Here is a 13,970-nt window from a genome sequence, read left to right as displayed (position 1 = left end):
ATCTCTGTGTAGTTCACAAAAACAACTTTGGCTTCTTCCTACGAGCTTAAATTTATTGTAAAAAATGAAAATGTAAATAAAAATCTGGGGCTTAGCTTTATATCAGGACTTGATTTGGTTTCTCAGTGGATGAGGTTCAGAGGAAACACGTTTCTGTCACTTGAAAATGATTCGTCTGTTCTTCTGCTCTCCAGTAGGAGGGTATAATGTAAACGTACAATTATATATAATCGTCTTTGGTTTAAGATATTTTGTACTTTTGAAAATTTTTTTCCTCAACTACATTGTTTCTCCTTGTTTGGCTAAGTGCTACTCATCCTTTAATTTCAATTTTAAAACTCATTTCCTTAAAGTGGCATTTTTCTGATTGTCTTGTCAAAATTATGACATACCCCAATCCTACTACTGTTATTCAAGTAGTATTCCATTCCTAACACAAATTGTGGTGCATCACTACATATTTATTTGTTTATCATCTGCCTCTATTATGAAAGCAGCCAAAGGGCAGGGACCATACCTGTTTGATTCATACTATGTAAATATATTATTTAATATTCAATATATTCCGTGTTATATATTCACATATGATAAGCAAGTTTCTGATTAGGTTATTTTTCTAGGACACAGCTTTATGTTATTTTTTTGGGGGGGGCTTGAAGCTCTTTCAGGACTTCATGAATAGAAGAAGTTAATTTTATGTTAAAATACAATTATCAGGGAAATATATTCATGAAATGTCACTTTTGCTTGTTATCTTTCTTTTTATCCAGGAGAAATCAACGATTCTGCCAATTATGAGATGTTCTCGTTCCACAATGGAGGTGTAAAAGTTTTATGCAAATATCCTGAGATTGTCCAGCAATTTAAAATGCAGTTACTGAAAGGGGAACAAATACTTTGTGATCTCACTAAGACAACGGATAGTGGAAACGCTGTGTCCATTGAGAATCTGAAATTTTGTAAATCCCAGTTGTCCAACAACAGTGTCTCTTTTTTTCTGTATAACTTGGACAGTTCTCATACCAGCTATTACTTCTGTAAACTATCAATTTTTGATCCTCCTCCTTTTCAAACAGGCATTCTTAAAAGAGAATATTTGCATATTTATGGTAAGACATTGCTTTCATCTTCCAAACTTAAGAATACATACATGTTTTAACAACTCTTCTTACTAATGAAAACAATTAGACAAATAAGTACCTTTTGTGTTAGAGTTCATTTAGTTGTAGTTGACGGCAATTATTTATGATGAGGATATATAAGGGATGATTTATTATTATTAATTTAATCAGTATTAATAATATATGTTATTCACATAGACTGCTGAGTTAGAAATGGGTCATGTTTTCTTTAAAACACCTATACCATTAAAAATCAGGAAAAAAATTAAGACGAATAACCAAAGTCATGGCTTAATAATGGCTATCATCTCTACTTACCTAAGATTTTAGGTTTGGTTTTGTGCTGTGTTTGTGGAATGGAATGAGATGATTGAAAAATCATAGTTTTATAACATTACTTTTACTACTAACTCTTTTGCAAATATATAGGCAGAAAAGCCATTTCTATTAACTACATTTATAAACATATACGTGCATAGTCTTTTAGGTTTTAGTTTCTGGATCCTTGCTGTAATACCGGGATGACGTTAGTTGCCATTTGCTGGATTTCATGATCGTTATAATGAAAAGCTTCATTTGATTAAATAGCTCTTTTAAATTTGATAAAAGAACTGGTGGTTTAGCACTGAAAGAGGAGATTTGATTCTCAGAGTTTTTTATTAATATGTCTTTTTTTCTAACACAGAATCAGAAGTTTGTTACCTACTGAAATTCTGGTTATACATAGGATGTGCAGCTTTTGCTGTAGTCTGTGTTTTGGGATGCTTATTTACTTTTTGGATTACAAAAAAGGTGAGTAATTTCTATCTTTTCTTGAATCTGCTTTACTGAGGTGTATCAGTGATTATTTGTTCATCAAAACTACACATTGCTCTTGCCAGACAATTCCTTTCCCCCAAGATATACCTGCTAATTAAATTAATCACTTGGAACAGAAGTTTATTTATTTATTTGTGTTATAGCACACATATTCCAAAAAGACTTGACTCAATGGCTTACAGAGAGATATAGTATTATTATTGTTGTTGCTCAAAAAGATGAAGAAACTGGGGCCAAGAGAAGACTAAAGGTCAGGAGGAAGGTTAAAACATAAAAATAGATGCCTTTGATTTTTTAAAAATTATTACGCGTAGGCTGCACATTTGAATTTAAGCTTCCTAAGAGGACAGAGATGAAACAGCTATAAGTTTCGCTGAACTGCTAAGTTAAAAACAATCGGTGAGTAAGTCTTGTGAAGTGGCAATAGTAGCTGAGAAGGCAATTGCCAGCTTCTTTACAAGGTAAGTTATTAGACTCCTTGCTTTTAAAGAAAACTACCAAAAAGCTATTCAGAAAGATAAACAACAGCAATGACAACAATAAAAATCTCTCTGTGCCGGGGGATATTCTTTTTAGTTTTCATGATACACTTTCTCAATTAAAGAACTTGTACCATTCCGCATATTCTAGGAGTATGCTAGTACTCAAGTATATTCACGATGTGGTCATTGGCCAGACAGCGTATAGCTGTGCCAGACTGGAATTTGAAAGGAGAGATAAAGAGGGAAGAGAATGAGATTGGGCCCACATCTGCATCTACTGGGGAAGAAGCAATAAAAGCAAAAGTGAGGAAGGAAGTTCAGTAGAAAGCTCTTTTTATGTAAAGCCCTTTCATATTGTTCTCCTACTTAGCCTAAAGCCAGGTACCTACATCACGTTTATATGCTTTTGTCATATTCCACCTCAACAAAGAATATAAAATAGTCAAAAAACAAAGATGGAGATGGGGAGGAGCGAGTGACAAACCACGTTTCTGGCTTTTCCTTTCAGAAGTATCAATCCAATGTTCATGACCCTAATAGTGAATACATGTTCATGGCAGCGGTGAAGACAGCCAAAAAACCTACACTCACAGGTACAGGGATTTGGGGAGGGAAGAGGGTACTTCTGGTTAAGTCTAGAATTTTAATTTTTTGTTTTCAGGCCTCATTTTAGTACTTTCTGTGAAAATCTGGATTTTCACTTTAACTGTATTTATACTTTTTGCAATATATTGAAAACAAACAAGCAATATGTTTATAAACCACGATCAAAAATAAACAAACAAAAAGTGCATAAGCCATGGTTGTATCAAAGCGATTTTCCAATTCATATTTCAAAAACTGGGCTGATTCTAAGTCTTCCTTGTAGAAAAGTTCAGTGAGTCATTTGATCAGAATTTACTGAATATCAGTTAAGTGCACATTACTGAGTCAGGTACTGTGGGAGCTACACAGTTGAGTGGGAATTTGGAACTGAGAGTAGGAAGAGAGACCCAGGCTGGTGCTACCGGGGGGAAGAAGGAGAAATTGGTGAAGATATTCACTTATTTTGATGGGAAGAGTATGCAAGTTGAGAGAACTTGGACGGCTTCAGAAGTCTCACTTAGGTGAGACTTTGACCTTTAATGTTGAGTGTTAGACCTGAGTGTTGTCAAGTGTGAGAAGCGCTCAGAACGTTTGAAGCATACATTATGGAAAATGTGTACGTTTTATGCCTTTGAAGTTGGAATGATGTGACAAGCAAAGGCACAGCATTTTTGCCACCCCTCGGTGGTCAAGACACACACACAGCTTGTGTTGTCATGGGATTATAGCTTGGGAAGGGAGTTTAGAGGTCTCCTTTAGTTCACTTTCTCATTTTCTGGATGACAGAAACTGATGCCCAGAGTGTTCAGTGACTCTTCTGGTTTCCCTGAAAGTCAACACCACAGCTTTGACAGTAGTAAAGAGCTTATCTATTGTTGCTCTGCTATTGAAAAAATATACTTTCTGTCACTCTCTGTGCTCATGAGAATGGGGTCTGTCTTAGTTGGGATTGCCACAAGCAGAACCAGAGATAAGGACTTGGGAGCAAGTATTAATAGTTGATCTGGGAGGTGATCCCGGAAGAAGGGGTGAGGGGGCAGGGAGAATGAGACCACAAGGAGGAAGAGCAAACGAAGGGTGCAGGACCCTCAGCTATAGGCCACAGGGGCCTGATTTCATCGGAGAGTGCAGACGCCTCCCAGAAGGATGGCAAGCAGGGCATTTATCCACTGGCTCCAGCCCCACTGGTGTGGGGTTGCCTGCAGAGAGCATTAACTCTCCCTCATCCCTGAGCTGTGCCCTGTGCTTGGGGAGAGCCTGCTCTCTAGTTCTCAGAGAAAGGCTGGAGGCAGAAAAGCAAGAGATGAGAGATGCGTGGTGGTCTATTGTGCTGGAACAGCAGCAGCAGCTGGAATCAGAGGTGGGCGGTTTCGCAGTGAGGAGTTCAGATAATGGCTGCTGTAGGAGTCGAGAGTGGGCTGTGTAAAACTTCATGGAAAATGTGGGACTGGTACTGGGTCTTGAAGCGTTAAGTCGAGCTTGGATGGGGTGAGTCTGTGTGTGTGTGTGTGCATGTGTGTGCGTGAGAGGCAAAGGAAAGGCGAAAGTTTGTTGAAGGGAATTGGCACAAGGAGAGCTTTTAAAGAATTTATGCTAAATTTTTGTTACAGATGTGACTCCATAATCTGGAACTCTCTGGCACCCAGGCATGAACTACGTTGGCCAGTTTTCCCTAACCTGAAGTACAAGATTCCCTCATTTCCTGGACCACAGAGAGTCTGACTTGATTTGACCACATACATCTCCTGATGGTGTTTCGTTCATTCTGGACCAGTGACTGTATCAGTCAAAAGGGATTTTAACAGACTGCCTTGGTACTGCTGAGTTCTCTCAAAACAAACACCCTCTTGCAGCTAGCCTTATAGACAGCCCAGCTCCTGTGTGCTCAACAAATAGACCTCACTGGGATGGAATCTCTGTCTCCACATCTGCTCCTAGCAATGCTCACAGCCAGCAAAACAAACACATCTACAAAAAATTTTAAAAGATGCCTAGGGTACTGAATCTGCAAAGCAAATGAGCAGCCCAGGGCCAGCATCTGCCTGTGTTTCACTAACAGACTACCTCTTCTTACTATGGGGATAGAGCACTCTTCTTTTAATCAGACGGTAGAGGGACACACTTCAGAACTATAACTATTTTATTTCTGAGATGTCCATGTGTCCGAATACAAGTACATACACAGCACTCTTCTCCAGTTTCTGAACCCTGGTTGACCATCCACCAAAAGTTTAGATGTTTTCTCTTGCCATCATCCTTTTAAAAATACTAAGACATGACTACCTGACAGCCTGACAGCCAGCCTGAATAGGGAGCTATGTCTACATTTTTCCTCTGCTTCTTATTCTTTCTCTGTGTGTGTATAAATAAAATATATATACACATATATAAAATACATATACATGCATACATATATATAAAATTAATGATGAATGTATTTGCCTGTATTCTCCTTGCAAGAATATTTTTCTCCAGAAAGACATCTTATTTCCCCAAACTCAGTTAAAATCGTTTACTTTGTTGACATTAGTAGTAGGAAACATTGCCCAGAGAATCAAAAGCAACTTCATTTCGTTATCCTGTTTTCTACCATTATCTGTGTTTTCATGGTACTATTAATTACAAGGTAGGCTGTTTTTGTAGATTATATTAAAATTGCAAGCAAAACCATCTTTAATTGGCAAGCATTCTCCTGGGGTACAGCGAATGATCCATTTAACCCAAAAACTGCAGGTACTGTAGGTTGCTGCCAAATGATGGCCGTGCTGCCCCTGGGCTTGCAGGTCAAAATGGTCCCCGTCAGCCGGGAGCAGCCCTCCAGCCCTCGGTGGAATTCCAAGGATTGAGAGACTCCCCTGGGCCAGAGACCACCAGGTGCTCTTTCCCTCAGAGGCTGAAGTCACCTTGGGCACCACAGTGGCTCTACCTGCATTTTGCCCGTCAGGATCTGGGAAGAAGTACACACAAGTCAGGGCACGATTCCCTCTCCTAGAAACCATCCAGCCTGGAAACTGGCCCTGGCCCTTCAACATAGTCCTCTTTAGAATATAATTTGTCTAGAAATGTTCTTAAATACCTGTAATGTGATTATGCTTAGCTGGAATATTTTCCCTATTTCCTGTCTGCATGCTCGAGGCTTCTGAAGCTGTCAGTGTGTATGCAGCAACATTTTAAACTTTAGGTAAAATGGGGTTATTTAGTAGTTTTAAAATTTGTAGTTGCCTGCTTATAGTTTACTTTACAAGTGAGACCTAATGTGTCATTATGCATACTTATATTATCTTAAGCATGTGTAATGCTGTATGTGTACAGTACAGTACTGAACTTGCAATTCGAATCGAGTATAGTGTTGTTTTTGGCTGACTTGGACAACCCGGCTGGCTTTGTAGGGGTGTTTCATGAGTTGTTTGCAGCTTTCTGTGTGGGGGATTGGGTGTGGGGAGGACAGCCTGCATGGTGGCCTGCCTGGCCTGGTTGTCCAAGCTATGCCTTGAAGCATCCTCATTCCCAGCACTGTACATTTCAAAGTGAATTGTTAAGAACAAAATTTCCATGAAATAAAATCTGGTTTTAAGAGGAGCCACTTATCAAATAGAATTTAGCAGTAGTAAGAAGCTAGAGAATAAACATTTGATATTCAGAAACTGAAAATACCTCACTGTGTGTTTTTTTTGGGGGGGTGGGGTGGGACAGGGAACTGATTACCTTAGCTAGGACTTCAAATTTGACCTTGTTCTTAAAGATAGTTACATTGCTTGGAACAGTTGCTTTTTTTCATTTTCTTTTTAAATTTTGAAATGACCACAACTTATAAAACAGTTGGAAGCACAAGAAAAGGACTCTTCTTTTCTTGAGTAAGTTTCTTTTTTTTTTTTTTTTGAGACAGAGTCTCACTCTTTTTGCCTGGGCTAGAGTGCCATGGCATCATCCTAGCTCACAGCAACCTCAAACTCCTGGGCTCAAGCAATCCTTCTGCCATAGCCTCCCGAGTAGCTGGGACTACAGGCATGCGCCACCATGCCCGGCTAATTTTGTCTATATATTTTTAGTTGTCTGATTAATTTCTTTTCTATTTTTAGTAGAGACGGGGTCTCGCTCTTGCTCAGGCTGGTTTCGAACTCCTGAGCTCAGACAATCCGCCCGCCTTGGCCTCCCAGAGTGCTAGGATTACAGGTGTGAGCCACCGCGCTGGGCCTTGAGTAAGTTTCTGACCTAATGTCCTATCACCTCTGAGTAGTATGTATTTGCTACAAACAAGAACACTGTCCCCTATAACTATAATATGGCCAATGACATCAGAAAATCACCATTGATACATTGCTAGCGTCCAGTGCTCAGACTGCATGCAAGATTTGCCAGCTGTCTTCATGATGTGTTTCATAGCCCAAGATTCAGGATCTTCCTTTGCATTAGTTGCCACGTCTCTGTTGCATGCTCCAGTCTGGACAGTTCCTCAGTCTAGATGTCATGGACTCGACATTTTTGAAGATTACAAGCAATTATTTAGTAGATCGTCTCTTGTGTGAGTCAGTCCGATGTTTCTTCATGATTAAAAGCTGGTTCTTCTTCTTGGGCAGAAATAACACAGAAGTGATCCTGTGCTCTTTCCATCGCAATCCTATTAGGCGCTCACAATTTTGCTTTGTTACATTACTAATAATGTTCACTTTAATCACTTGACTAAGGTGGTGTCTGTCAAGCTTCTACACTGGAAAGTAACTCTTTTCCTCTTTATAGTTAATAAATATTTTGTGGGAAAGTACTTTGAAAATATAAATCTTCTGTTCCTCATCAAAATTTCAATTTATTGATTTGTTTATATCTGCATGACATCCTGGTGTCCTATTTTATTCAATGGATAACAATTGGTTACTATTATTATTCTGTTTTGATACTGAAATTGACCCAGCCTTGGCCAGTGGGAGACCATTCTTGTCTTGTGTCCTTCTGTTGTGTCCCCATCATTCTTTCAGCACTTCCCTGTTTCTGGAATGAGAAATTCCAGCTTCAGCTGGAGCTTCCCCTGTCCCAGCACTGGGATCAGCTGCTTTTCTAAGGAGCCCTGGTTTCTTTGAGTGGAGAGTGGTTTTAGAAGCCCAGATCTAGCGACTAGTTATGCTCATTGCTGTTGGGATTTCCAACAGTGGACAGAGCTGGGGATCTGTATCTATCCAGACAGATAGATATGTGTATAAATCTAAATATAGATGTGTGTATGCATATATGTGTATGTTGTATATAAGTGTATATTTATACATAATATGTATGCATACATATACACATTTAAATATCTGTCTATAAATCAATGAGTTCACACCCATGCCATTAATTCCAACACAACATTACAGGGTGATTCATTCTAGACCTATTCCTTTATTTGTCCTTCTGACAGTGAGAAACCTGGCTCTTCTATCCTTAATATATTTATTTATTTGATCAATCCCCCAGTATAACATCTATCTCCTATCTCCTTCCTCCTCCCTTCCCCACACCCATGTGGTCCCCTCCTCTCTCTGCTTGGGTTCTGACTCTTCATTCCAGGCTGCCCAATTCTCTGTTACTCTTTTGCCCAGGTTGGGCTCTCCCACCCCACGGGTAGCCTTTTCACCCTGTTTGGGTTCTAAAACCCCAGGCTGGGTCATTCTGCCATGGGGATGCCCTTCTTACCCTGCTTGGGCTCTGACCTCTGCCCAACCCCAGTGGATCCTTTGGCCTAGGGTGGGTAACCCCATGGCCTATGCTTTGCCCCACAGAGTTAGCCCCCAGAATTTGCCTGTGTTGATAAGTTCCAGATGCCCACAGTGATACCTGGCTTGATACACTTTGTTGGTAGACGTTCCTTCGCTGTCTTACTTCCCCACTTCCCTGCTGTCACATAAACTACTTACCCTGGAATCCTTTCTCAGCATCTGTTTCCAGAGAAGCTCAGAGTAAGACACCTCCTTTGCCCCTCCGGGCCTAGGGGAAGTAAAGGGTTTTCCACTGTGGGTAGGCCCTGGTGCTTCATTCCACCTTGTTTATTCCTTGATTCCTTCCACACTTGTGGTAACAGTTCCTTCATTAGCCCTCCTCCCTTAACGTTTTAAACTACCTTTTATTTCTGTGGAGAGCCTGACCAAATCACACCAAAACTGTGGCCTGTTCCTCTTGCTCCATCCCTTTCTACACCTGGGACCCTGGGACATGGAGTCCTCCTAGCGTCTGACCTTCTTTAGAAGCATCAGCTAGAATTCTGATAAATAATATTCTTTACCTTGTTATATCCTTTTCTTTGTTAAGTTCACATCCTTCTCTTTTTCCTTTGTGTGATGCAAGTCCTCTTCCCACTCCCACTCTTCTCCATTTTTTCTTTTTTACTGGGTGCCTAAGATTTCTCCTGCTGCCACAGAAGACAAGCTGTGCTCAGCCTAGTTGCTAGTCAACCTTAGTTCAGTGAAAACAAGGAAATGAGATTTGAAATTTTCTAGGAGGATGAATGTATATATCATTATCAACGTTTAATCCTATCCTTTGGGGTCTGTGTTCTCAGTGAGATGAAGAAGATGGTGAATTCACTAAGTCTTTTCCACAAAAAGGCAAGCTGTGCTTGGATATTTTTCACTTTATGCTATGTTTTATTTCTCTCTACCTGATTGGTTAGTGTTTATGAATTCAGTGTATGAATTTTAATTATTCACCTCCCCGCCATATGTTCTGTCTAAGGCAGTGAGACAGTCTGTCATCGAATCTATAAATAATCCCTAATTCCAGCCTTTGTGGACTCTCACTTTCTCCGACTTTCCAAATCTAAACATTCTGTGTCATTTCAGGGACCTGCTCCAACCATGACTAAAAGTCATTCTTTTCTTCTTAGTTTCCCTAACCTAGTGATTCCTATGAATTTCTTCATTTTCCAGAAGCTAGAAGCTGTGGTCAGGCAGGTTCACTGAAAGCCTGATCTCTGAGGATAGAGTTGGGCAAAATCCTTCAACTAAACCATGGGTGTTTGCCACTGACCTCTTTTCTCCTTAAGAAAGGTTATCCATTGAGGCAGGTTGAAAACTAATTTCTAGCGTAATGGAATCTAAGTACGGTTCTTTGACAAAAACACTGAATCCTAAAGTGTGACTTCTCCTTAATAAGGTCTCTTTCTATTTTGTTCTTCTGACTTTATGGAGATAGTCCAGAATAACTGCAGCTGACATCTAATGAATGTAGCACTCTTTTCCATCATTTCCCCAGTGGTTTGGAGTCATGGTGAAAATGCCCTCTTGAGGCTGAATACTCATCTGAAGTCCAAAATGGCCCATAAATTCTTACAAAATCCCGAGTATAAAATCTGGGTACCTCCTAGTCCACTTGGATTTACATTCAAAGAAATGATGTTCTATCAAAAATAAGTTTTAGCCAAAAAATATATCTTTTCCTAGTCTTTTGAGAACATGCCAAAATAGGTATAGGTTTCACGCTGAAAGCACAGCACAATTTCATTAAAAAAAATCTTCATCTCATCACCCATTATCAATACATGGAGGTAGCCCTTGAAATAGCCCCTCCTTCTTTGTCTTCTCCTAAATCCTTCTTTAGGTTCTGCACACCTCTTTCATCTCCTCCCCACATTTTTTTCCTTGAAGCAGCTGACAAAACAGCACACTCTCTCTCGTCTTCATTGCGTTGCCCCTGTATTGGTTTCTTATGGCTGATGTAACAAATTACTACAAACTTGATGGCTTAAATTCTTTTACACTCCTGGAGGCCAGAAGCCCAAAATCAGTTTCACTGGACTAAAGTCAGGGTGTTGGCTGGGCTGTTTCTTCTTGAGGCTCCAGAAAAGAATCCATTATCTTGCCTTTTCCACCTTCTGGTGGCCATATCACTCCAATCTCTGCTTCCATAGTCACGTTGCTTTTTGGTCTTCTCTAGTTAAATCTCCCTCTGCCTTCCTCTTGTAAGGACATATGTGATTACATTCAAAGTCCATCAACTAATCTAGGATGATATTTCCATTCAAGATCCTTAACTAATCACATCTGCAAAGTCCCTTTTACCATATAAAGTAATGTGCAGGTTCCAGGGATTAGGACCTGGATGTGTTTTGGGGGCCATGAGTCAGCCTACCACAGTTGCCCAACCACAAGGCTTTCTTTAAATGTCTTCCTCCCATCCTCCTCACACATTCGTGCTCCCAATATACACACTTATTCTGCTAGAACATCCCTGGGAAGTATTACTGTTCTCACCATGTATTTGACTTTTAGCAAATAACATTGTCTACCACATTACACCTTGAGTTTCACAAGAAAGTAACCTAGAGACTGATGCTTTTTTTGGAATCTCCTGTGAACCCTTCCTTCCACTCCCAACCTGGGTTTCTATACTTAGGATTCCCCATCTGCTTCTCTAAGTCTCTTGTTCTGAGACTCTACACCCTTTCTTGAGAAAGCTCTAGTGATTATCTTTCTTAGAGTCTTTCCCTGCGCAAAGGGCCATGTCCAAGTGAGTGCCATAGTGCTGAGCAGAGCTTCAGACTCCAGCCCACTGGGCAGCTGAAGCTCATTACTCTTACCAGGCACTGGTGTGGAGGGAGGACAGGGAGTATGGGTTTCAGTCCCATGGGTAGTGATGAACTAAACTCCTTCAATTTTAGTTTCCTTTTCATTATTTCCAACAATAGGAGCTGTAGACACATTGTTTTCTTTGCTAGCTAGTCTATTAAAGTAAGCACACTCCTGAAGAATAAACTATATTTGAGAATCAGTACAGTCTGAACCATGTTAAGAAAAGACTCACTTGCCTCACTTAGCCAGGAGCCTGCACTGCCCTTGGTGTCATTGGGTCCCCATCACTGTGAAATAAATTTTTTTTCCTTGCTTTTTCTGGAAGAGCCTGCCAAAATCCTAAAAGAAGTTGACATTAGCTTTTAATGCCTTTTTACTTTATTAATGTGGGAAGTGAGCTAGACAGAATTAAATTATTTTGGGTCAGAGTTTCCCCTCTAATGGAAATCGGGGTGGGTATCTTCTCTTTTCCTCCATCCCATGGTATATATTAAATGCTTTGGTGTCTGAATTTATTTCCTAGCAACAGTCAAGAGAAATGGCTAGTTCTGGGAAGCACTCCTCTTTTAACTTAAAGAAACTCAAGTGAATGAACATGAGAAATATGGGAACCATTGACTGCCTTCCAGTTGAAGCTTGGATCCAGTCTTACATTTCCAAAACCAGGCTTTAAGAGTAAATCCTATTGGTATGTGAGGATCAAATTAAAATAATCAAAATAAGTTCCCACTCTTCTCTTCCCTAATCCCACTCTCTTACCCTACAGGAATAATTATGCAGAATTCTAGATTTCAAGCAAAATGTTACAGAAATCTGACTGTCCAAATTTCAACTATCTATAATGATCAGCTACCCATGAGGAAGGCAAAGTATGAGACATCAAATCTGATCACAAGGAAAAGTGTTTGTAAAGCTCAGCAGAACAGAGGCTTTCCAAGGATCCCCAGTCCAACTTCATAGATGGCCCATAGAAGTGAAATGACATACCTGTGGTTACATTCCTAGTGAGTGTCAGAAGCAGAACAGAAACTATTGCTTATCTCTTCCTGCACTTCCTTTATTGTACCCAATCCAACTTCACATACCCTATGTCCTCTCTCCAAATATCCATTCTCCTCTCTTGTCTCCTGTCCTCCTCCACCCACAGGGGGAGGCTGTAAAGTGGGATCCAGGGAGAGTTTCTGGGTAGGCAGCCAGTGGCGGCAGCCAACTGTGGGAGAAGCTTCTCCCTCTTTACCAAGACTCACCTCACCTCCCAGCCTGTCAGCTCTACAGGGCCGATGTTCTCCCAACTCCCCACTCTGCCCCAACCCAAGAGACACTGGCATAACTCCCTTCCTTATCCCAGTTCTTGCCACACTTGGGAAGCTCTGGTCAAGAGCTGTTTCTTAAATGAAAGGGTCCATGAGAGTGAGGACTAGATCCTCAAGTTCTGAAACTCAGATCCTATCCTTTTACTCCCTACTAAATTCCTTTAGTTTATTTGCAGCTCATTGTTTTTGGCAAGGCCTGAGAGTTATGCAATTATCATCATCACTCAAGCAAGAAATAGCATGCCAGCACTAACCCTCATCCTAGGGTTTCTTCTGGTAAGCATTCTAAGTAAGAGAAGCAGCTTCTGTCAGACAATGAAATTTCAGAGACCTTCTTCAACCTTATCAGAATCTATATTTTACTTTGACACCACAAATCCCGTAGGTATGGTCTGCTTATCTAACCACCCATCGTAATATAACCCATCTTCGGGATCTGGGCCTGCCACTGGTTTGGATTGGCTCCTGGTCCAGGTGGAAATGCATAAAAGGTTCTCATGTGGCATGATTACTTCTGTTTTACTATTTATTGACAAATGTTGCTTCATGTCTGCTTGCTTATACTTCACCTGTGGATGAAATATTCTGGGTCAGTCTGGATAACTGAAAGATACAGGTGAAGATGAATGTTAGATATGTGGGAACAAATGGCAAGAAGGCAGAGACCAGTCAGTGTACGGTTTGGTCAGACCAGGCTTGAGGCAACAAATATATAAAACAGAAATGGACAACACGAGTCTAAGACAATCAAGAGTCTAGGTGATCAATGGGAGACTCTTAATATATATTCAAACAGGAAGGAAATGTATATGTTATCCAGTCTAGTTTAACCTCCTAATCAATGTCAGAGTTGTCTCTATAGAAATTCTGAGAGAGAGTCATTCAGCTTTTGCTTGAGCACAGTTAGTGACTTACATGTGGATTCATTCCACTTTGTAACAACTTCAAATGTTGGGAAGCTCTTCATTATGTTGAGCTGAAGTTTGTTTCCTTGTAATATTATTCTTTGGTTCTAATTCTCCTTGTTGAGTAACACAAAATAAACCTTCCTCCATATGATAGCCTGTATATCTTTTCTTCCTTACTCGTTCCTTGCATTTCCTTATTTATTCA

General features: G+C 40.3%; 1 protein-coding gene across 1 annotated transcript in view; it reads left to right on the top strand.

Annotated features, from left to right (window-relative positions):
* The window catches only part of ICOS (inducible T-cell co-stimulator), a 24,957-nt gene extending 20,244 nt beyond the window's left edge, over positions 1-4,713 (top strand). The window contains exons 2-5 of the mRNA XM_012655327.1: positions 771-1,109; positions 1,807-1,913; positions 2,931-3,015; positions 4,618-4,713. Of these exons, the coding sequence (XP_012510781.1) occupies positions 771-1,109; positions 1,807-1,913; positions 2,931-3,015; positions 4,618-4,631 (545 nt within the window). The 3' untranslated portion in view covers positions 4,632-4,713. The remainder of the gene's footprint in view (positions 1-770; positions 1,110-1,806; positions 1,914-2,930; positions 3,016-4,617) is intronic.
* The last annotated feature ends 9,257 nt before the right edge of the window (positions 4,714-13,970 follow it).

The sequence above is a fragment of the Propithecus coquereli genome, unplaced genomic scaffold, assembly GCF_000956105.1.
Source record: "Propithecus coquereli isolate 6110/MARCELLA unplaced genomic scaffold, Pcoq_1.0 Scaffold113, whole genome shotgun sequence".
In the NCBI taxonomy this organism is placed as follows: Eukaryota; Metazoa; Chordata; class Mammalia; order Primates; family Indriidae; genus Propithecus; species Propithecus coquereli.
This window is presented reverse-complemented; position numbering and strand designations above follow the sequence as displayed.